Here is a 23,867-nt window from a genome sequence, read left to right as displayed (position 1 = left end):
CAATGCCTCAGGCACCAAAGTAATATTATGAGTAAGAAGCCTCCCCAACACAGCGTGATTTTTCACTTAAATGAGAGCTCTAAATATATTCTGGAAGTTCAGCCACTTTTTTTTCTAAACATCATGAGTTCTGGAAATACACATTTTTCTTCTCAAATACACACTTTTCAATTATGGTATACCTATATTAATTCAGCCAACCTAAATCTTTTAACGTAGTGGGCTGGGCAACACACAGGCAAGCTACTTACAGGTAGCTCGGGATCTCCCATTAGCTCAAGAGCTACTGGTTAGAGAAGCCTAAGTTAAGACATCATATCTCCCAGAACTGGCTCCCTGTGAAAGATCATTCTGTAGTGACATCAATGCCTCTCCTGAAAAAAACAAATGTTTCCCCTAATCACTCCCAAGAAGTACTCGTTTTAGTCTGTACCAGCCCACAGGTCTCTTGTAATCGTAGGACTAATTCCTAGTCGTGGCCGTCTCTAAATTACAGCCCTGCAGACTTTGGTGGGCGTGCTTTTTCAGTTGTTGCAGCTCCAAAGTGAAAATCTGCATGGATCTTAGGCAGATGGCGCACCTACGCAAATTCAGACAAGCCTTACAGGTTTGGCAGTTTGCGCAATAACGTTCTTCATGGCGCCAGTTTTACTGAAGTTTTCGTTTTTCTGGGGTATATAATTTATGGTACAAAAATCCCCAGCAGGGGGAGCGCTGCGCTCCACAAAACATCTATTTAATCCAATCTGATCCTCAAGGGCTTTCTCCCACCACCTCCACCTGGGTGGCACCCTGCCTGACTCGTTCCCACACTTGGGGCAGTGCAGACCACTGCCGGGTCTCTCTCCAACACTTTCTTTTATCATGTGCCACCAATGGATAATGCACTCCAACCGGAGCACAGTTCCGCCATTGTGCCAGCCTCCAACTTTTACTCCTGGATCACTTATTTACGCACCAAATGCCTTGGCAGCGGCTCTAGCTCAGCAGGAACAAAGGACTGTCCCATTTATTCCCTAGCCATTGTAGCCCCCATACTGGTGTAAGCCTTGCTGAGCAGGCCCAGCGTTTCTGTACGATTACCGATATCTATGCACTTGATACATGGCTGGCTTCGAACGAACTGAGGTCCTTCTGCACACACATTGTCACAAATAGACGACTCTCTTCAGTTCAGTGTAGAAAGGTGTGACAACTGTGTATTTACAGCTGTGACAGAAACTTTTACAGTCACAAACTAAGCCATTTCCTGGCATCCAACGTAGTAGGGTCGACCGAGGGCTTGACATAAAATTAAAAGTGGCCCCGGTTAACAAACCAGATAGCTAAAGTGTCCCATAGTTGCAAACCAGGGCAGTTTTAAACTTGTTGAGACAGGCCGTTTTGTTCTTTTGCACGGTACGGGCTACTGTGTGCATGTGTGCTTTCTGCAGGCAAATAACAGTAAAAACTGCCCCATCAGACCATAAAATGACCCCACAAACTACTAAAAAAACAGCTGATACACCGATCTGTCAGACCAGGCCTTCGGGCACTGCCTGATTGCCCTGTAGACCAGTCTGGCCGTGAGTATAGGGTACAAACGTATTTGACTTATATTTTTGGCAGCACTTTCTAAATAAAAGTTTCAGTGAGTGGTTCTAGTGTCCCAGATTGGGTTATCTCTGGTACTTTTGGCTCTGTCCACCTCGTCCTCTACCTTCATAATTGTTTATCAAAGGTGCGTAGACAGAAGGGTTAGTTCTTTCTCAAGGCGTTTATGATGTCCTCTGCAGTGTTACATCTGTTTACGCCTCTGCAATTCACCCAAAGAAATGCTATTGTGAAGAGACATCCGCCAGCTGCCTCTGTATTTGTAGTAATTCTCGCCGTTTGCGAGTGACTAGCAAGTAAAACATTCATCAAAAGTGACGCAAGTCATTCAATGCAATTATACCCCCCACCCTAAGAAAAAATACTTCACAGCATCCACCGGATGGACAGCTCCCTGTATTACCACAACTCGCAAATGCAATAATTGTGGTTTTAGCTGCAGAATTAGAAGTCTCAAACAAAAGACTAGTTCAGTGATACAAAAATATAGCAGAAATAACGGTAGAGTGTAACATCAGTTGTTTCTTTTATGTAGGCAAATTTACAGTAAAATGTATAAACAGTTCATCATATACAGGTTTTCAGTTTCAAGGAACTGTTTTGTGATTTTATTAGTCTTAAAACTTGGACGGATTATTTTCACTTCTTTTTCAAAATTTCAGTCATCTCAGGAACAGCCTGTAAAACAGAATTATAGTGAGCATTAGAGTCCATTACAAAGGGGCGGGGGCTCATATTGCATTAAATATTCCTAATGAACAATAGTCATAATAAATACACCACATAGTTAAATTGTAACACGAAGAAACAGTGTAATTACAAACGATAGTTAAATTGTAACAAGGATTACGAACGTAATGACAAATGAGAGACTGCAATAAATAAAACCAAGTCATCTTCAGGTTATATATTGCATATAGTGAGACAGCCTTTACAACGCAGTCTTTACAAGGGTATTGAGTGTCCAGGGTGTTTTTAGGGTTTAGGGATGGGAAAGGGTATAGATAAGGGTGTTTTTAGGATCTAGAGGTAGGTAAGTGTATGGGATGGTGAGGGTGTTTCAGGGTTTAGGTTTTGGTAGGGTATAGGGTGGTAAAGAGGTTTAAGGTTGGTTAAGGGTATAGGGTTGTATGGATGTTTTGGGGGTTAAAGGGTGCTTGACGCTATTAAGTGGCAAGGGTGTTTTCAGGGGTGGGTAAGTGTACAGGGAAGGTTTTGAGGTAGGGGATTCCTTCCCAAAAAGAAAAGAAACATTTATATAATTAAAAGGGTAGTGAGAGCCTGCCCCTCAAATAAGAAAGTATTAATGTGAATATATATATATATATTTTTAAAGGGAATGGGGGTCTCGCAAAAAAAATTAATAACATTTTTATGAAATATCACATGTAAAAAAAAGAAAATGTAGGGGTTTCACAAGAAATTCTTATAACAGTGGGAGGTAAACATAACTATTTCACTTAAAGTTTTTACTAGTGAGGACTGTTCAGTGTAAGTCTCATCTTACCATTTGCTGGACATTAACAGTGTAGGATAAAGATGTATAATTTCGAACCAAGAACAGACAAATATAACTCTAGTCTTCGAATGCATTTATCACCGAGTCTTCTAAACATGAAACTCACACTGGATGCAAAAGACACACACACAAATAAAATCATCTACACGTGCTAAGGTTAGTTGGGAAATGTGCCGGTTTTATCTTCGATTTTTTTTTTTTTTTTTTTTTTTAACTTGTAAACTAATTCCACTGAGCCTCAAAACTGAATCATGATCCTGAGAATGGGCAAAAATTCAGGGAATAGAAATATACCGTGACCTTTCCGCCTACTACTAAAACAGCCATCTTGCAATGATTACCAGAGTCCATAAAACACTAATGGTAATGTTCGGCTATCGAATCTCTCTCCAGTTTTTTGTAGTTACTGAGATAGCCAATCAGGTAGATGGTGCTAGATATGCAACAAAAGTGTTCCTCATACCTGCAAATATGCAAAATGTTTTCTCTATGATAAACCTCAAGTGTTGTCACAGTCACCTTTTTCCATAAGTTAAACATGTTTTACACTAGAAGAGTGAAAGCGGTATTTATAGAAATATAGAAACAAGCAGTTTTGAAACTATTTCTTAACCTCGTACATGACCTGCATGTAGTGGAAGCTTTTAATGCTAGGGACGTGGCACTGGCAGGAACTGTTCAAGCCAGCTTGGAAAGCAGTCCTTCAATTCTTTCTCCCTGCTACAGTGGTAACCAAGTCACTATAGGTTGTGCTCTAAAGCTCATACCTGGCCAGCTAGAGGCAGAAATGAAAATGTCACTTACCCAGTGTACATCTGTTCGTGGCATCAGTCGCAGTAGATTCGCATGTTCTGCAATAGCTCGCCATCTGGTGTTGGGCCGGAGTGTTACAAGTTGTTTTTCTTCGAAGAAGTCTTTCGAGTCACGGGACCGAGTGACTCCTCCTTTTGTCTCCATTGCGCATGGGCGTCGACTCCATCTTCAATTGTTTTTCCCCGCAGAGGGTGAGGTAGGAGTTGAATTGTAGTAATAGTGCCCATGCAATGGAGTGACTAAGTATGCACCTATTTAAGGTTGAGATGATACATATATAAATAATTGAAGGTAACTTCCAAACTGCTACAGGCTCCCGGGGAGGCGGGTGGGCACATGCGAATCTACTGCGACTGATGCCACGAACAGATGTACACTGGGTAAGTGACATTTTCAGTTCGATGGCATCTGTCGCTGTAGATACGCATGTTCTGCATAGACTAGTAAGCAGTTATTTCCCCAAAAGCGGTGGATCAGCCTGTAGGAGTGGAAGTAGTCTGAAATAATGTCCTTAATACAGCTTGACCTACTGTGGCTTGTTGTGCGGATAACACGTCTACACAGTAGTGCTTGGTGAATGTGTGAGGCGTAGACCATGTGGCTGCCTTACATATTTCTTGCATTGGGATGTTTCCTAGAAAGGCCATGGTAGCACCTTTCTTTCTGGTTGAGTGTGCCCTTGGTGTAATGGGCAGCTGTCGTTTAGCTTTAAGGTAGCAGATTTGGATGCATTTAACTATCCATCTGGCTATACCTTGTTTTGAAATTGGGTTTCCTGCATGAGGTTTTTGAAATGCAATAAAGAGTTGTTTAGTCTTTCTGATGTTCTTTGTTCTGTCAATGTAATACATCAATGCTCTTTTGACATCTAATGTATGTAGTGCCCTTTCAGCTACGGTATCTGGCTGTGGAAAGAACTCTGGAAGTTCCACTGTTTGATTTAGATGGAACGGTGAAATAACCTTTGGCAAAAATTTAGGATTGGTCCTTAGGACGACTTTATTTTTATGTAGTTGTATAAAAGGTTCCTGTATAGTAAACGCCTGAATCTCGCTTACTCTTCTCAGGGAAGTAATGGCGATGAGAAATGCCACCTTCCAGGTTAGGAACTGTATGTCGCAGGAGTGCATGGGTTCAAAAGGTGGACCCATAAGTCTAGTTAGGACAACATTTAGGTTCCATGAAGGAACAGGTAGTGTTCTTGGTGGTATAATTCTCCTAAGGCCCTCCATGAATGCTTTAATGACTGGTATTTTATATAGGGAAGTTGAATAGGTAGTCTGCAGGTATGCAGATATTGCTGCAAGGTGAATCTTAATGGAAGAGAAAGCTAGGTTAGATTTTTGTAAGTGAAGCAAGTAACCCACTACATGTTCTGGAGTTGTGTGTAATGGTTGTATTTGATTAATATGGCAGTAGCAAACAAACCTCTTCCATTTACTTGCATAGCAGTGCCTGGTGGATGGCCTTCTTGCTTGTTTTATGACTTCCATACATTCTTGGGTAAGTTGTAAGTGCCCGAATTCTAGGATTTCAGGAGCCAGATTGCTAGATTCAGCGATGCTGGATCTGGGTGTCTGATCTTTTGGTTGTGCTGTGTCAACAGATCTGGCCTGTTGGGCAATTTGATGCAGGGTACCACTGATAGGTCTAGCAGCGTTGTGTACCAGGGTTGCCTTGCCCAAGTTGGTGCTATCAATATGAGTTTGAGTTTGCTTTGACTGAGTTTGTTTACCAGGTAAGGAAGGAGAGGGAGAGGAGGAAAAGCGTAAGCAAATATCCCTGACCAGTTCATCCATAGGGCATTGCCTTGGGATTGTTTGTGTGGGTATCTGGATGCGAAGTTTTGGCATTTTGCGTTCTCCCTTGTCGCAAACAAGTCTATTTGAGGTGTTCCCCAGAGTTTGAAATAAGTGTTCAGAATTTGGGGGTGAATTTCCCATTCGTGGACCTGTTGGTGATCTCGAGAGAGATTGTCTGCGAGTTGATTTTGTATCCCTGGTATAAACTGTGCAATTAGGCGAATTTGGTTGTGAATTGCCCAATGCCAAATTTTTTGTGCTAGCAGGCTTAACTGCGTGGAGTGCGTCCCTCCCTGCTTGTTTAGATAATACATTGTTGTCATGTTGTCTGTTTTGACGAGAATGTATTTGTGAACTATTATTGGTTGGAAAGCTTTTAGTGCTTGAAAAACTGCTAGAAGTTCTAGGTGATTGATATGCAGTTTTGTTTGATGTACGTTCCATTGTCCTTGTATGCTGTGTTGATCGAGGTGTGCTCCCCACCCTGTCATGGAAGCATCTGTTGTTATTACGTATTGTGGCACTGGGTCTTGGAAAGGCCGCCCCTTGTTTAAATTTATGTTGTTCCACCACAGAAGCGAGAGGTAAGTTTGGCGGTCTATTAACACCAGATCTAGAAGGTGACCCTGTGCTTGAGACCACTGTGATGCTAGGCATTGTTGTAAGGGCCTCATGTGCAGTCTTGCGTTTGGGACAATGGCTATGCATGATGACATCATGCCTAGGAGTTGTAATACCATCTTTGCCTGTATCTTTTGTGTTGGATACATGCGTTGTATGATGGTGTTGAAATTTTGAATTCTTTGTGGACTTGGAGTGGCTACTCCTTTTGATGTGTCTATTATGGCTCCCAGGTATTGTTGTACCTTGCGTGGCAGAATTTTGGATTTTGTGAAATTGACGGTGAACCCTAGTTTGAAGAGGGTTTGTATGATATGATTTGTGTGATTTGAGCACTCTATTAACGAATGGGCCTTGATTAGCCAGTCGTCTAGATATGGGAACACATGTATTTGCTGCCTTCTTATGTGTGCTGCGACTACTGCTAGACATTTGGTAAAGACTCTTGGTGCGGTTGTTAATCCGAAAGGCAGTACCTTGAATTGGTAATGTATTCCTTTGAATACAAACCTTAGGTATTTCCTGTGCGATGGGTGTATTGGTATATGGAAATAAGCATCCTTGAGGTCTAAAGTTGCCATGTAGTCGTGCAGTTTTAGCAATGGCAATACTTCTTGTAGTGTGACCATGAGGAAGTGGTCTGATTTGATGAAAGTGTTCACTACTCTGAGGTCTAGGATTGGTCTCAGCGTTTTGTCCTTCTTTGGTATCAGAAAGTACAGTGAGTAAACTCCTGTGTTTATTTGTGTGTTTGGCACTAATTCGATTGCATTCTTTTGCAATAGTGCCTGCACTTCTATCTACAGGAGATTGGAATGGTGTGTTGTTAAATTTTGTGCTTTTGGTGGTATGTTTGGAGGGAATTGTAGAAATTCTATGCAATAACCATGTTGGATAATTGCTAGAACCCAAGTGTCTGTAGTGATTTCCTCCTATGCTTTGTAATAATGACCTATTCTTCCCCCCACTGGTGTTGTGTGGAGGGGGTGAGTGACATGTGAGTCATTGTTTAGTAGTAGGGGTTTTGGGGCTTTGAAATCTCCCTCTATTTCTAGGGAATTGCCCTCCTCTATATTGTCCCCGAAAACCTCCTCTATACTGTCCCTGGTAAGTGGACGGTGTTGCTTGTGAGGTGCTGGCTTGTGTGCTTTGACCCCGAAACCCCCCTTGAAAGGGCGTTTTACGGAATGTGCTGTAATTCCCTCTGCTCTGCGGGGAGTAGAGTGCGCCCATGGCTTTGGCAGTGTCCGTATCTTTTTTGAGTTTCTCAATCGCTGTGTCCACTTCTGGACCGAACAGTTCTTTTTCATTAAAAGGCATATTGAGAACTGCTTGTTGAATCTCTGGTTTAAATCCAGACGTTCGGAGCCATGCATGCCTTCTGATAGTTACAGATGTATTAATTGTCCGTGCAGCTGTATCTGCCGCGTCCATGGAGGAACGTATCTGGTTGTTGGAGATGGTCTGTCCCTCCTCAACCACTTGTTTTGCCCTATTTTGGAAGTCCTTGGGTAGATGTTCAATGAGATGTTGCATCTCGTCCCAGTGGGCTCTGTCATAGCGCGCAAGTAGTGCCTGGGAGTTCGCGATGCGCCACTGGTTTGCAGCTTGTGCTGCGACTCTCTTACCAGCTGCATCGAACTTGCGGCTTTCTTTATCTGGGGGTGGTGCATCTCCAGATGTGTGAGAGTTGGCCCTTTTCCTAGCTGCTCCTACAACAACAGAGTCTGGTGGCAGCTGTGTAGTGATGAAAACCGGGTCCGTAGGAGGCGGCTTATACTTTTTTTCCACCCTTGGTGTGATTGCCCTACTTTTGACCGGCTCCTTAAATATGTCTTTTGCGTGCCGGAGCATACCAGGGAGCATAGGCAGGCTTTGGTAGGAGCTGTGGGTGGAGGAGAGTGTGTTGAACAAGAAATCATCCTCGACCTGTTCTGAGTGGAGGCTTACGTTGTGAAATTGTGCTGCTCTAGCCACCACCTGAGAGTACGCGGTGCTGTCTTCTGGTGGAGATGGCTTTGTAGGGTATGCCTCCGGGCTGTTATCTGACACTGTGGCGTCGTATAGGTCCCATGCGTCCTGATCTTGGTCACCCTGGCTCATGGTGGTGTGAGCTGGGGAGTGTGATGGAGTTTGTGCTGGTGAAACGTTAATCACGGGCGGAGGAGAGGGTGGTGGTGTAACTCTTTTCACCACTTTTGGTTGTGGTGCTTGTTCCGTCTGGAACTCCAACCTTCTCTTTCTCCTAATGGGGGGAAGGGTGCTTATTTTTCCTGTCCCCTGCTGAATGAAGATACGCTTTTGCGTATGGTCCACATCAGTTGCTTGTAGCTCCTCCTCAAACCTATGCTTTTGCATTTGGGAGGTTAGCGAGTGCTCTTCTGTATAAGAGCCTGAAGCTGGGTCGCTTGCAGTTTGTTTCGGCATCGAAACTTTGTCTGCGTGTTTTTTCGGCTCCGAGGTGACTTTTTTCCTTTTCGGGGCCGAAACCTCTCGGCGTCGATCTGTTTCGGTGCCGCTGTCTCGGCGTCGAGCCGTGTCCACACCGGCATCTCGGTGTCGAGGCTTGTCTCCAGCACTTTCTCGGTCCCGAGAAGGCTGCGTGCCGGTGTCTCGACCGGAGTCGGACGATCTCGGCACTGTTTGGGCCTTTTTCGGTGCCGACGGTCGGTCACCGAATTTATGGGTCGAGCCATGGCCTGGTGGCAGTGGCGTCCCCTGGGCCTTGTAAATGTTTCTTTGTGTAGTTTTCGACGTCTTACTCACGGTTTGTGTATCGTCGAATCCTTCGGAGTCTGAGTCTTGGATCGAGAAGGTACCTTCTTCTTCCTGTTCCTCGAACTCCCGTTGGGCTGTCGGTGCGGACGCCATTTGAAGTCTTCTGGCTCGACGGTCTCGGAGTGTTTTTCGGGACCGGAACGCACGACAGGCCTCGCAGGTGTATTCGCTGTGCTCAGGTGACAGGCACAGGTTGCAGACCAAGTGTTGGTCTGTGTAGGGGTATTTATTGTGGCATTTGGGGCAGAAACGGAACGGGGTCCGTTCCATCGGCGTTCTTCAGCACGTGGTCGGGCCGACCAGGCCCCGACGGAGGATCGAAAAACTACCCCGAAGGGCACCGGAGCTCTTCGATCTTCGATGCGGTGTGGAATCTAAGTACGCCGATCCCGAACGCAACAATACCGACGAAAATCTTCCGAAATTAGCTAATTTTCCGTTCCGAAACTCGGAGCGACAGGAACACGTCCGAACCCGATGGCGGAAAAAAAACAATCGAAGATGGAGTCGACGCCCATGCGCAATGGAGACAAAAGGAGGAGTCACTCGGTCCCGTGACTCGAAAGACTTCTTCGAAGAAAAACAACTTGTAACACTCCGGCCCAACACCAGATGGCGAGCTATTGCAGAACATGCGTATCTACAGCGACAGATGCCATTGAACACAGTATTTCCTCACTGGCCAGAAATCCATCACATCAGACAGGTGGGTGTCCTTCGGTTCATTTCCTCCCACACCAGCGCAACAGTTGGAGGAGCTATGCACAAATCTTATGTAGAAAGTCAACTATCGAACAGGTGCCAAACTCCGAGAAGGGAAGAGGATAGTTTTTGGGTTACTTCTTTGTTCTAAAGGATAGAGACCTTGCGCGTCCTTTGGACCTCTACTCACTGAATGCCCATCCTGAGAAAGGACAGGTTCAAAACGTTCAGTCTGGCTCAGATTCTTCCAACGCTGGACCATAAATACTGGATGGTGTCCTTGGACTTGCAGGATGAGTATTGCCATAGATCATCCTGCAGTCTCACAGGTATTAGCTGCAGTTCAAGGTGGGTGAGGAACACATTCAATTCACCATGCTGCCCTTCTGCCTTGCCATGGCCCCGTGGGTGTAAAAATCGATGGCAGTTGTCGCTGCTCCTCATCGGATGTGGGAAGTACATCTATTCCTGTACCTAAATGACAGGCTGCTGAAGACGTGCTTGCTACAGTCAGTCGTAGACCACCTTTGGAAGACAGCTGAACTCCTGAAATTGTTGGTTCAAACTTTATGATGGTCGTTTGATTGCTCTATCTTTAGCCCAGCAAGACCTTGCGGCGGGCACAGTGACAGGTTATTTATCAGGCCTTTCAGTATTTTCTTGACCAAACATCTCCGTTTAAATCACTAGTTGTGAGGCATTTTAGACAAAGCTTAATTTGCATGTTTTGCTTCTTTTCTTCTGCCCCCAATGGGATTTGACATTGGTCTTGACATTTCTCTTACGGACGCCCACTGAGCCTGTGCACAGCTGTATCTAAGGCTTTTGACACCCTTGCAGCTAGTAGAACTGTTCTTTATCAGAAGACTAGGATCAGTGAATATACTGTGCCTCGGCTGTTTTTGAGGTATTTCAGAGGAGTCAGCCTTTTCTCTAAACAACCGCCATCGAAGGACATGTCTGTCTGAACAGCTCCTGAGAAGCACGTGGAAGACATCTAGCTGTGATGACACAGGGCAGCAGCTTGTCTATTGATCAAGCCATGACTTCCTCCACATTCTGGCTAAACTTCAAGATCCAAACCATCACTGACCAGATGAAAAAAAAGGGTTTTCATGCGGTCAGGCAAAGGTATAACAGTCAATTTTGCCAATCCCCACAGTGCATGACTATAGAGACCTAAAAGACACAAGGTGCGTCCAGTGTGGAGTGTGAAAATCAGGGATGACGACTTTGTGGCCCCATAGAGTCTAGTATTAAAGGTCTGCAGGAACCATGGGAAAAGGACTTGGATTGGGTTTAGTGGAGAAGGCCTGTACGACCAGACTCTCTGGTGAAAGATGCAATGACAAACTCTAGACCTCACAGTACTGGTCTAGGTCATTAAGCTACTTGCCTGTAAACTGCTCAGGCAGCTAGACAATGCGCCACGAGTTAAAAAGCAGCAGAGGCACGAACACTGATAACCACACTGAACAAAAATACTTCCTCAGAAGAAAGCCCAGAAGAGTAAAAGATATCCCCTCTTTCCCCGACTTGCCAGCATCTGTGTTATAAGAGAGGACAAGATTATCTGCCTTCGCAAAATAGCTATTATCTTTGTCTGACATACCTACAGGCTAGGAGTCAAACTCGAAAAGCTCCTCCATGCACCTTTGGGCCCGAGGGAGGTGGAGGGAGGTGTTCTGCTAAAGGTCTGTCACTGAAGGGGGCCTGAACTTTTTCCTTTGCCACTTGCAAAACATCCAGCGGCTTCAAGGGGTTTTGGAAGCAGCTGTAAACTTGGCTCCAAAGAAGTTGATGTGATCAGTGCAGTGGGCTGCATTAAGCACACATGGGTTAATGCCCTGAAAGGAGTATGCTTTGACACAAGCGGTTGCCAGAACCTGTGGCAGTGCCAGGCCTTGAGGTGTCACGTCAACTGCAGCATCACCAAACTAGCAGGATGGCTCTCATCCTTGAGGAAACGGTTTGAAAAAGTCTGCATGCCTGCCAGAAAGCCTTGACCCTCGAAAGACTGGACAAAAGGAGCGCGGAATTCAGGCTTCATTTATATAAGCATCAGAATCATCTGCAATGGGGAGGACACGCCGGGCCTTGGGAATCAGCATTATGGTTCTGAAAGCTCCCAGGAGCGGGCACCTTCCTTTCAGGAAGAAAAGGATTTCTCCTTCCTATGGAGTACTATTTACTATTTGCGAGAGGCTATCCTGGGAGGTCATTGCCTGTCAGGAAACATACCTAAAGCGGAAGGAGAATGTTTTGTCATGTCTCTGCAGGCTTTGTCCAAAAATAGCTCGGTCTCCAGCTCTCCGATGTCCTTTGCGTGTGCTCGTTAAAAGGAGTCACAAGGTCCAGCTCCGTGCCCAAACACCACATATATGGTATATAAGGGCAATGTCAGTGACATGAGTTGAAGTCTTAAGTAGAGACACCTGACCTGGTTGTTTTAGAACACATAATAGAGCTGCAGACCGCATCAATGAGGCATGTAAAAGCAAGAACAGACTCCAGCTATCCAACTGGCACCTTACATGTCATCACTTCCTGGTTGGGAGAAGTTACGCTAGAGCCATGTGAAGCCACATGCCTACACTGGAGCGCTACTGCTGGGAGAAGAAGCTTCTAGATGCAGTCTGGTCGCTGCAGGAGGATCCACCGGATTCTGGATGAGGTGAGCTCAGCTGGGGATTGGTTAGCTGACTCGTGACCTCTCCACCAGTAAGGATGTGCTATGGAACTGCTCACTGTTCGAAAAACAAGCTGAAAACTGAACTGCTCAGGCAATCTCATGCCTAAGCAAGAAGTGTGGTACTACGTATCAGTCATGCAAGTAGTGGTGGAACAAACGGTACAAGTAATGATCATATTTATCAAGTACTTTTATATAGTGATGCATATCTCCTTTTAGTTACTTCAGAGCGCTTGACAGGCGCGTGGCAGAGAGTTACTGTCCAGACGGATAGGTAACTGACAGAGTTCAGAATGTTGAGTTAAAGTTAGTTCTGGATAGGAGCACTGGGTGAGGTGTTAGCAGCATGTGTACTGCAGGAATATAAACAACACAGCTGCCACACTTCTCAGCTCACTTGGCAATGTCCTTCAAGACACTTGTTTGCTTGCACTGTGCAACTCAGAGTTCCATAAAAGGATCCAGCTGGTCACTTTCAATACAATCAGTTGCGAAGATGTTCGCCAACCTACCAACATCTTAACTGCTACTGACCAATATGGCTCAATCATATAAAACAGAACGGAACACAAACAAAACACTCTAACAGACCACTTTGCCCAAGATAATCCCAGAACTGTAAAGGGCTCCTAGATTAGAAAAGCGCTTTGGGACCATGGAATGTTGAGGATGCGCTACACACATGCACTAAACATTATGTAAACATTGGCATTCATTTTATTACACTTCTTTAGAACAAAATCACAAATATCAGGCATTACATGCGATATTTGAATGGTAATTACACAGAGAACCATGCTGTGAGTCTCTGCAAGGGACTGGCACAATGACCGACTTTGGCACTTAACCATGGGAAGTGGCTTCATTGCATTCAAAGCAGTTCTATCAAGAGCAGCTATGCATGTAAAGAGCTTGTGAACACCACACAGAATGCACCTGAAAACCTATCGCTGTCGCTCGTGTAAAATATCAATTACCGCTTCTTTCATGGGGCTGAAGGTTGCCCCGGCTCGGAGAGGTCCCGGCTGAACGCGCCACTGATGAATATAACCACTCAATTATTTAGGACATCTACATTAGCTGGAAATAATGTGTTACTACAAAATTTATTAAGGAAATTGTCTACATGTTGTTTCTTCCGAATGTCACTTTGTCTCCGGCTTATTAAAAGGCCCATGTTTACTGCGCAGCCAGCAGGCATTGGTTCAGGAACAGCATTAAGTGCTGGCAAAGTCTAGGCCGCCTTCCCTCTGGTGCCCATGGCCAGCCGGTGCCAGACATGCAGATTACCTCTGCGGGCTTCACTGCAGCTTTGGAGGGTGCACAAGCTGTAATGTGCTACCTTGATATACTTAATAAATAGAAAAGTTCGAAAAAAGGTTACTTGCACGGGTCCTACTCATACCAGTGGAATGCAGAATATACATTGTTTCCGTCTTTACATTACTGTTAGAAGCGTGTCTAAGCTTTCGAGGAGCTACACGAAGCATCTTCCTTCCAAGGATATGAAATACCACCTCCTTCTCCTTAAAGGTCATTACCGTGTCAGGTGGTGTCAGAATGCAGGAAGGGTTCTTGATTAAAATTTAAATGACACTCCGGATACTCGAGAAGAAACAGCTGAGAGATGCTCATGAAACATGGGGGTATCAAAGTTAATGTGAGTTCAAGTAACAGGTTAATTTGTAAGATAATAAGGGCGCCTTCACATTGGACTCCTCTTTCACACCAAGACAAAGGCTTATTAAGATTAATTCCACCTCAACATGCCAAACAGATTTTACTTTGCTGAATAATACATGCAAGCTGTCAAGATAGTGTCCTTTTAGCATTTACTCAACAGAAAAAGCTGCAGCAACAGGGCTGCGTCCTTAGCTTCCAGCATATGAAACTGTTACATCAAAGAGACATGCCCAGTGACAAAAATGTTCCAGTCAAAATCCTACTTTTACGTTCCACAAAATAGACAACAGGGGGCGTATTAAACAAAGTTCCCAGGGGCACAATGGACGTTTGCACCAGTTTCTTGCACCCTCAGAGCATGCTGATATCAGTGAATCGGTCACTGACACTTAAGTGCACGCTTTCTATAACATGGACTATTCTGGGTGTACATTATGTTCCCACATGATCCCAACAGGATGTCCACTTATTTATTTTCAGGGCATTTTCACTTTATATCGCCTGATTTAATTGCATTTACCAGGAAGTTCATAATGTAAAATTAACTAAAGGATGCATTGCTTTTAGCAGTAATTAATATGCATCCAATATATCTTAAGGAATGATTAACGGGACAAAACAACGCTGAGTAACTTCTATCAAGCTATATAATGCCCTTGTTTCATTGAACATCAATTATAAAAGTCTTTTTTTTTTTTTTTTAGTAATTACAGTGTTTTCTAGTTAATATCTGAGTTTCAAAGTCTTATAACAAGCCATTTTGTCAATCTTCCCAGGTGTTCGTCAAAATAGCAATTCCATGTTAAACCTAGGTCTTCCAAAAAACTGATTGGTTATTTTTCCTGAAATACACAATAACACACATGGACAACTTGAAAAAACAATTACATCTTCCTCCCAGTTTCCTCACGTTGCGCCCCATTCTTGTATTTTACACTGTTACAGATTTTAATTGATATTTACTCCATCTCAAGTCTGTCAAAGGACCTGCTTCACATTAGGTACTGAGCATCATTTAGTTCAGTCAATAGCCATCAGTGTTGTTACGTCGAGATAAGTGAGAAAGTTTCTCTCATGTGTGCTTTCTTGTGCATTGTACAAATTGGGATACCCAAACGCACCTCCATTTTTAGCATTTTGCAATATTGCTTTTTACCATCTACACGCAAATTCGTTAGGTAGTTTGTATATGGACTTATGTTTTTAGTAACATATACAGTATACAATCAAACAGAAGCACTAACCTTTGTAAAATACTAATGTAAATGGAGTTGATTTCCCCCCACAATAGTACATGTAAGATCTCTTACCTTCAGAATGTTCTTTAATTTGTACTAAAACTTGATCAATATTGTGCTTCATTGAGTGTTTAAGTCATTAATGATATGGCTATGTCTTGATTATTAAAATACTAAGAGTGACTGCCTGAAGGGTTGCAAGTCTAACCCACTGAACATGGTATTACTATGCGATGCCCACAATCACCCTGGGACCTGGACTTGAGAATATTCTGGGATGCTCACTTCAAAGAGACCAATTCTAAGTAAGATGTACGTGGAACTGATTGAACCTCTCCCCTTAAAAACAAAATAAGTAGCTGGCTGGTTCCATCAACTGCCTTTAAAGTCAACTATAAAGTGAGTGAAAAGGTAAAATACATTTTCTGGTAAAGTTCACAGTGAGGGTAAAGTAAAGAAAAAAAAAGAAAGAAAATAAGTAATTAAATCTGACTGCTGTCAAATGTTAAAAAAAAAAAAACTATCCAACAGGCAAAATAATACACTGAAGTGCACATGTACACACAGAACGTTACAAAGTAGTAAATGGCAGAAAGCCCTGATCAAGATGCAAGTATGAAGAAAATTGCACAAATAAGAGTACATGTGGGTGAACAGGACATGTTCTGAAGGGCAAAATAACCCTCTGCTGGGTTTAATAAAACACATACCTTAAATAAATCGGCCACCAGTCCATAGTCAGCCACTTGGAAAATCGGAGCTTCTGGATCTTTGTTTATTGCAACAATCGTCTAAAAGAAGGAAATTCATTCATTTATTTGTTTAACAGGCACATTTAACCAACAAAATAATATGAAGTTAATGGCCAGCCTAGATATAAATAGTTGAATTAATTTTGAATTCACATTTGGGTGTTTTCAAATCACTGAAATTGTATGAATGAAATTATCAAACAGGCGATTTCAAGAAAACCTGACACGTCAAACCGCCTGGAAGACTTTACTCTCCATAATGTAACAATTCCAAGAGTAAGAAAAAGAGTTACTTACCTGTAACTGCAGTTATCCAGTATTGGTATCTTTCATAGATTCACACGCGACCCACCCTCCTCCCATGAGAGGGTCCTTCTATACTAAAGGATGTGGTTTTCACTTGTGCTCGAAAATCTGGGGGAATCAGCCTCTCCTGGGAGTATTCCAGATGGTGCTGGCACCTGATTGGTCATAGTTCAGAATTGGTCCTTTTAAAAAAAAAAAAGACACAGATAGGCTATTAAACTGATAGCCTACTGCCATTATAGCTCTTGCATACTTCTTTATTATGGTACCGTAGGACTCACACTTCATCGATGGGGAATGATTCAAGCATGTGAATCTATGAAAGATACCAATACTGGATAACTGCAGTTACAGGTAAGTAACTCATTTTCTTATATAGTATTGGTCTTTCATAGATTCACATTCCTGAATCAGAGTAGTAAGCAGTATTGTAGACAACTGAAGTACCCTTGGAGTAAAAGCAAAACATTTTCATAATAGCCAATACAACATACCCATTTTTATGTATCTAGAGATACATCTAAAAATGTAAACATTCATCTTTGAACATTTAGATCAATAAACGTCAATAGGACAAAAAAGTGGCAATATACGTTTGACTGAAAAAAACATTAAAATTAATATGAATAAGCACCTCTATTTAAAGAGGATTACTGGAACAGATGACGTAACACAGCTTATCCCATGACCAAGTCACTGCGTTGCGGTGACTCTAGGCAGTAGTTCTGCATGAACAAGTGGGGTCTTTTCCATGTGGCAGCTCTGCATATCTTCTCCAGTGGGATGCCCCATGCCTGCGCACTCACTGGAATTTCTGGTACTGCAGGTGAAAATTGTAGGCTACAGATCACAAACCTAAGGACAAATCCTTAGCACAACTATCCTTGAAATGCTCCAAGACTAAGTCTGCTTTTTAATTCAAAGAGCCTGGTGCCATTGAACCACATATTCGTCAGGAACGACTGCATTTCTCCACAGAAAACGTTTGGATGCATTCTGGCATAACGTCAGACCACCCCACTGGTGCCCACAGCATGATCCACAGTCTGTGGTGTTGAAACTGCCTATTGGCCATTCACCATGAGCGAATAAATTCTGTAGCGCCTCGGGTAATGCAAGCAAGATATTACTCCTCATGTCCCAAACGGTTTCTGTTTATCAACTCGAAAAGCAAACAGCATTATGGGAACTCAGAGCCAGTATGGCTAAGCAGAAGACTGTCTGCCCCAGTGCTTCAATGAGTTGTGATTCCCTAGCTGGCCGAGTCAGATAGAAAGCATTAGGGTTTATCATAGGTGTAGGAAGTTGGCTCTGTATATACTATCTCAAAGTGAGAGATAGTGTGCACAGAGTCCAAGGGTTCCCCTTAGAGGATGACAGTGGCAAAATTAGATAATACGAACGCTCTATTTTGTGGTAATGTGGTCGAGTAGTAGGCTTATCAGAGGGTAGTGGTTAAGCATTTGTTGTACACACACAGGCAATAAATGAGGAACACACACTCAAAGACAATTCCAGGCCAATCATTTTTATATAGAAAAATATATTTTCTTAATTTATTTTAGAACCACAAGATTCAAGATTTGAGGTAAGTACATAAAACGCTAGGTACTTCACACAGTTAAGTATAGAACTTTGATTCAAGGCAGTAGCACACACAGTTTTAGTTAAAATGGCAATAAGCAATTTTAAAAGTGTAAACAGTGAAAAAAATCAACAGTTCCTGGGGGAGGCAAGTTTGGTTAGGTTTATCAGGTAAGTAAAGCACTTACACAGTCAGTCTCCTGGGCATAGGCAGCCCACCTTTGGGGGTTCAAGGCAACCCCAAATTCACTGCACCAGCAACACAGGGCCGGTTTAGGTGCAGAGGTCAAAGGCGGGCCCAAAACACATAGGCGCCTATGGAGAACAGGGGTGCTCCAGTTCCAGTCTGCTAGCAGGTAAGTACCTGCGTCCCCAGGGATCAGATCAGGGGGGTTTGTAGAGCACTGGGGTGGGACACAAACAGGCACACAAAACGCACCCTCAGCGGCACAGGGGTGGCCAGGTGCAGTGTGCAAAGTAGGAGTAGGGTTTGCTATTGAAAGCAATGGAGGGACACCGGGGTCACTTAGGAAATGCAGGCAGGGCACAGGGCATCTTCTCGGGCCAGCCACTGACTGGGCTAGGATGAGGGCCGCTTGCTGGTCACTCCTGCACTGGTGGGTGGTTCCTCTCGGTCTTGGGGGCTGTGGGTGCAGTGCTTGCTCCAGGCGTTGGGTTTCTTGTTACCAGGCAGTCGCGGTCAAGGGAAGCCTCTGGATCCTCTCTGCAGGCGTCGCTGTGGGGGCCCATGGGGGGTGACTCAGGGTCCCCACATCGTCGTAATCACCTGGGAGTCCTCTCTGCGGTGTTGGTTCTCTGGAGTTTTTTAACAGTGCAGCTGTTCTCGGGAGTTTCTTGGCCCTCCGGGTTCAGGGCAGTCCTCTGAGTCCTCAAAGGTCGCTGGGCCCCATCAGATGCGTCGCTGTGCAGGTTCTTTGAGTCTGGAGACAGGCCAGTAGGGCTGGGGCCAAGTCAGTTGTCGCCTCCGTCGTCTCTGCGGGGCTTTCAGGTCAGCAGTCCTTGTTGTTGTTGTAGGAATCTGATTTCGTGGGTTCAGGGTCGCCCCTAAATACTAAGTGTAGGGGTGTGTTTAGGTCAGGGGGGCAGAAGCCAACGGCTACTGTCCTGGAGGGTGGCTACACCCTCTTTGTGCCTTATCCCTGAGGGGAGGGGTGCCACATCCCTATTCTTATTGGGGGAATCTTCCAAACTCACGATGGAAGATTTCTAAAGACAGGGGGTCACCTCAGGTCAGGGCACCTTAGGGGCTGTCCTGACTGATGGGTGACTCCTCCTTGTTTTTCTCACTATCTCCTCCAGCCTTGCCGCCAAACGTGGGGGCAGTGGCCGGAGGGGTGGGCATCTCCACTAGCTGGGATGCCCTGGGGTGCTGTAACAAAAGGCATGAGCCTTTGAGGCTCACCGCCAGGTGTTAACAGTTCCTGCAAGGGGGAGGTGAGAAGCACCTCCACCCAGTACAGGCTTTGTTCCTGGCCCCAGAGTGACAAAGGTATTCACCCAACGTGGCCAGAAACTCGTCAGAAAGCAGTGTCTCCTGGGGCAGGCCTACTGTGCCTAGGAATATGTTAACTTACTGGTGGAGATGACTAAGGCTTGGACCACATCAAAGGCAGCAATTGCTCAGAAGATGAAGCAAAGTGGGTGCAAAATTCCAGTCAGCAAATTTGCCGTAGTCTGCCTTGTCGGCAATTGTAATTCTAGCACCTCTCTGAATGACCACCAAAAAACAGATGCTCTCGTCAGTAAGGAGACTCAAAGGTGAGTCCACCTCAGGTTCAAAAAGGTGTCAAGGCCACTAGCATTTTGTAGGTCCAAATACACACCAGCATTAGTGTAGTGAGGGGGAACAAATTGTCTGTATCAGCATCACGGGAAACATGTTGAATGCCTTTTACAGTGTCGGAATCAGATCCAAAATTAACCTTCAGTCAACTATAATACTGATGTTGAGGCAAGAGCATCGTAGGGGAGTCTTCCCAGACCAGGGGCTGGGCTCTGGTAATTTCGTGGCATAACATCAGCCGAGATATAGCCAAACCTGGCTCCAGATCCAACGCTAGCATTGGGGTCAAATCTGAAACTGTCATCAAACTGGTGGAATCAGCATGGCCAATGAGTAGAGGTACAACTTGGTACCAGCAGGGAGCAGGACGAGTGTCTAGAAAGTTCACAGGCACCAGGGAGGCCCTGCAAGTAGAAGGCTTAGGTGGATCAACGAGGCCCAAAGGTGCTCCAAGGGGACCTTGAATCATCTAAAAAGAATGATGCAGTGCCGCGCGTAAGGCGCCTATCTGCTGTGGAGTCAATGGCCCAGGAAATATGGGGCAAATCAGATACAAGTGTTGAATGGAATTAGAGTCTAACAAGAATGTCGACAGTGCAACCTCTCCCTTGAGAGATACAGCCAGAGACGGATGGATTCCCGCTTAGGTTATTTGTGCTTGCACTAAGACTTCTCTATTAGATTTGTCTATGACTTATGAGAGAACAGAGATTTGGACAACGTCAGTGAGCAGGCCCAGGACTTTGAATGCGATCAACTTACGCTTGTTGTGTATGGCGCCTTGTAGCGCTACTTCATGCTGTTTGATAGACTGGGGTGCACAAGTCATGCTTGGATCCTAACCACCAAAGGCAGATGCCGGGCAGAACCATGATCGACATCTGAACCCTGCAGGTACAACAGTGTTTAAAGCGTGTAGTCTTCAGAGGGGCATTTTCCTTAGCACACTTTTGTTTAACAAAGATATTCAGTATTCTTGAACACAAAAAATGTTCGGGAGCAGAGGTCCAAACCGGAGTCAAAGTCTGCAGAAAAAAAGAACCAACATCAGTGTGCAGGGCTGGCAGCTATATAGGACTCAGCATCGTCACCTGTAGAGCCTGCACAAAGCCACTGCTGTTATGCGAGGAAACCACCTAGCTGGACGCAGGTGCTGGAAAAAAATTCAAATCCAGTCTGGAGCCTGGGGGAATTCTAAAGGTGAGGAATCTGCAGTTAGAAATACTGATTAGAAGGGGTATTTATTTAGCCTTATGTAAACCTCCAAATTATAAGTATATTAAGTACACACTATATGATTAAGTGTCATTTTAGAAGATTTTGCAGGTCTTCTCTAAAAATTGTCGGAATTCATCCAACTAAATAGAGAAAATTAGTTTTGCAGTAAGAGTTACTTTCTTAAAGAGGTATTTATTTGGGCTTATAAAAATTCCCGTAGTTATAACCCCATTTCAAGTACTGTGTATGCCCAAGTATCATTTTAGAGTAATGTGTAGGTCTTCACTAAACATTCACTAGGTCACCCTTACTGGGCATTTCCTCTGATAGGAGGGACAGGCTGATGAGCCCAAGAATCAACCTAAAACAACAAGAAAACTTCTAGATCCCAACCTCAGAATACTTGCCATTATGTTTTTGGATATTTAATAAAGTGCTGTTTACGGTGAGGAGCGTAGCTCATGACAAAAATATTTTTAAACGCTCAGGAGAATCCCAAACATAACATGCTGCAAATAGGGCAGTGTGGTAATTACTGAAACCTCATTTGCAAATTAGGGTTTAATCCTAGGTGTACCATTTGACTGATGCTTAGCAAACCACTTTAAAACCGTGCATCAACTTGTAAAATTGTATTAAATAAAGATACAAAATTCTGATTTTATAAAATGTTCAATGTTTCAATTACTCTGTCCCATGACCTACTGGCTTCTGCGATCTGGTCTCAATTGGACCTCACATACACACTACTGTTCTCTGTACAACACTTGTGCAATAACAATAGCTAAAAAAAAAAAAGTAAAATAATATTGGGTCACCTAATGAAATTTCATGCTGTATACTAAAGTCTGTTGTTTATCATCGCGTGAGGACATTTAATTTGACTAGTCACTGGTGTTCCTAATTAATCATGTGCCTTCAGTATATGATCAGCAATCTTCACAGAGATCACATTGCTCAATGTTCCTGTGCTCTCCAGGTAAGTTCTCACTGTATAAGTATCACTAACACCGGTATAGTTAGGTTCTGAATTTACTCACACAAAATCAGAGAATCTTGGCCCTGGGACCCCATACATGGGGACCGGCCTAATTATTTAAGTTTTTTTTTTTTGGAAGGGGACTGAGTGGCCCTCTCCACAGGGCAGATCTTGGCCCTGTGATAACCTCAAACCAGAACTAAGGAGTTAGGGTGTCCCTACCCTGGGCACTTGTATTTTTTAAAACTTTTTTTGTGGGGCTCGGTTGAAGCCAAGTCCCAAGATGGCTGCCAACACTTTTTGGCTGAAGTGTTGGCAGCCAATCAGAGCCGTGCATTTCTCTGCACGAGCTCGTTATTTGCGAACCCTTTGCACCTCTAGATATCTGTATTTCTTTTTCTTTTAATATCTCAAAATCTACTGAACGAATTTACACCAAACAAGAAAAAGGCTTCTTTCAGGACCAAAAGCTACATTTCGCCCAAATTTGGTGTAATTCCGTTCAGCAGTTTGGACTATAGTTGTGTTCAAAATCCCTATGGGAATTAACATGGGAAATGCACCTTTTTGACCTCTCCTCCACTTTCTTTCTCAGCCCCCGCTTGACAGAGAGGATTCTTGGAACATTTTTTTTTTTTTTTTTTTTAGAAAATTTAGTTAACATTTGTCTAACAGCACCAAAGATATAGGCAAGTCAAAAAACACGTCTTCTATGGAAACATGGTCCTAACTACCTAGTGGCAATTGCCACTAGGTAATTATTATTTTGTTTTTAATTCCGTGGTATGCAGAGGCAAATCTTTACAAATTCGCTGATTTGCTTCCCGTTACCATGGACAAAAAAAAATGCCAATGGCAACTAGGCATTCTGCTATGAACTGCCTGGTCTGTGAGAAATTTCCAACTTCCAGGAGAGTCACATGAACTGTTTGGTTAATGGGCAGCCTGTCCAGTGTTCCTTCAATCTTATTTTGCCACCAAGAACCACACAAACAGCATTGACCCAGAGAAACTTCTAAAACTCTGTTTCGCAAACTCATAGGGAATTTGGGCGGTTTTTATAACCTAATTTCGCTCCGAATGCTCATTTTAAAAAAAGAAGAAAGAACACGTGGATTTCGGCAGATGTGTGATTTGCTAAATTCTTTCGCACCCAAGCCTAACCATTACATGCATCGGTTGCATTGCTTTTTCGGGAGAAAAAAAATCCTAATTAATTTCTATTATTCGATAGCCAGCCTGCTTGAAACAAATGTATCACTCAGGGATATCTGGATATCTTTACATATGATCACGTTGATTTTCGGTTATTATTTTATTTAATTCATTTTTTATATAAATCACTTTTCCCGGCCACTGACAGCAAGTGGTTACCTGACAGATTATGTGACGGTCGTAAAAATCATTAGGCACCGGTAGGTGGCAGTGTGTTCATTGTTAAAGGTTTTTGCTGTCTGTGCTCTGTTCACACATTAAGCTTCTGACCGACCACATGCACACATGGGCTTTTTCTTCTCGAGCACGACTCTGTCGCCAATATATGAGCTGTGCGGTAGTGTCCTTATACCTCAAATACTCCGTTTACTATGCTGTATTATTCTGCCTCACGTTACTCCCTTATTTTGGACAGCTGTATCCTACTCTTCCACATAACTCCCTTATATTCCTCCGCTAACTGACGGTAGTTCCTTACTCCAGGTAATTTTATGCTCCTATCTCACACTGCTTCATAGTTATAGCCCCTATAATGCATGAGCACCTGCGATCCCTGTATAAAAGACCG

General features: G+C 43.8%; 1 protein-coding gene across 1 annotated transcript in view; it reads right to left on the bottom strand.

The window, feature by feature from the left end:
• Positions 1-2,095: 2,095 nt before the first annotated feature.
• ETFA (electron transfer flavoprotein subunit alpha) overlaps positions 2,096-23,867 on the bottom strand; it is a 179,919-nt gene continuing 158,147 nt past the window's right edge. The window contains exons 11-12 of the mRNA XM_069222028.1: positions 16,152-16,232; positions 2,096-2,271 (exon numbers count right to left, since the gene is read on the bottom strand). Of these exons, the coding sequence (XP_069078129.1) occupies positions 2,233-2,271; positions 16,152-16,232 (120 nt within the window). The 3' untranslated portion in view covers positions 2,096-2,232. The remainder of the gene's footprint in view (positions 2,272-16,151; positions 16,233-23,867) is intronic.

This window comes from Pleurodeles waltl, chromosome 3_1 (assembly GCF_031143425.1).
Source record: "Pleurodeles waltl isolate 20211129_DDA chromosome 3_1, aPleWal1.hap1.20221129, whole genome shotgun sequence".
Classification (NCBI taxonomy): Eukaryota; Metazoa; Chordata; class Amphibia; order Caudata; family Salamandridae; genus Pleurodeles; species Pleurodeles waltl.
Note: the sequence above shows the minus strand (reverse complement) of the source record. Positions and strands in the feature narration are given on the sequence as shown.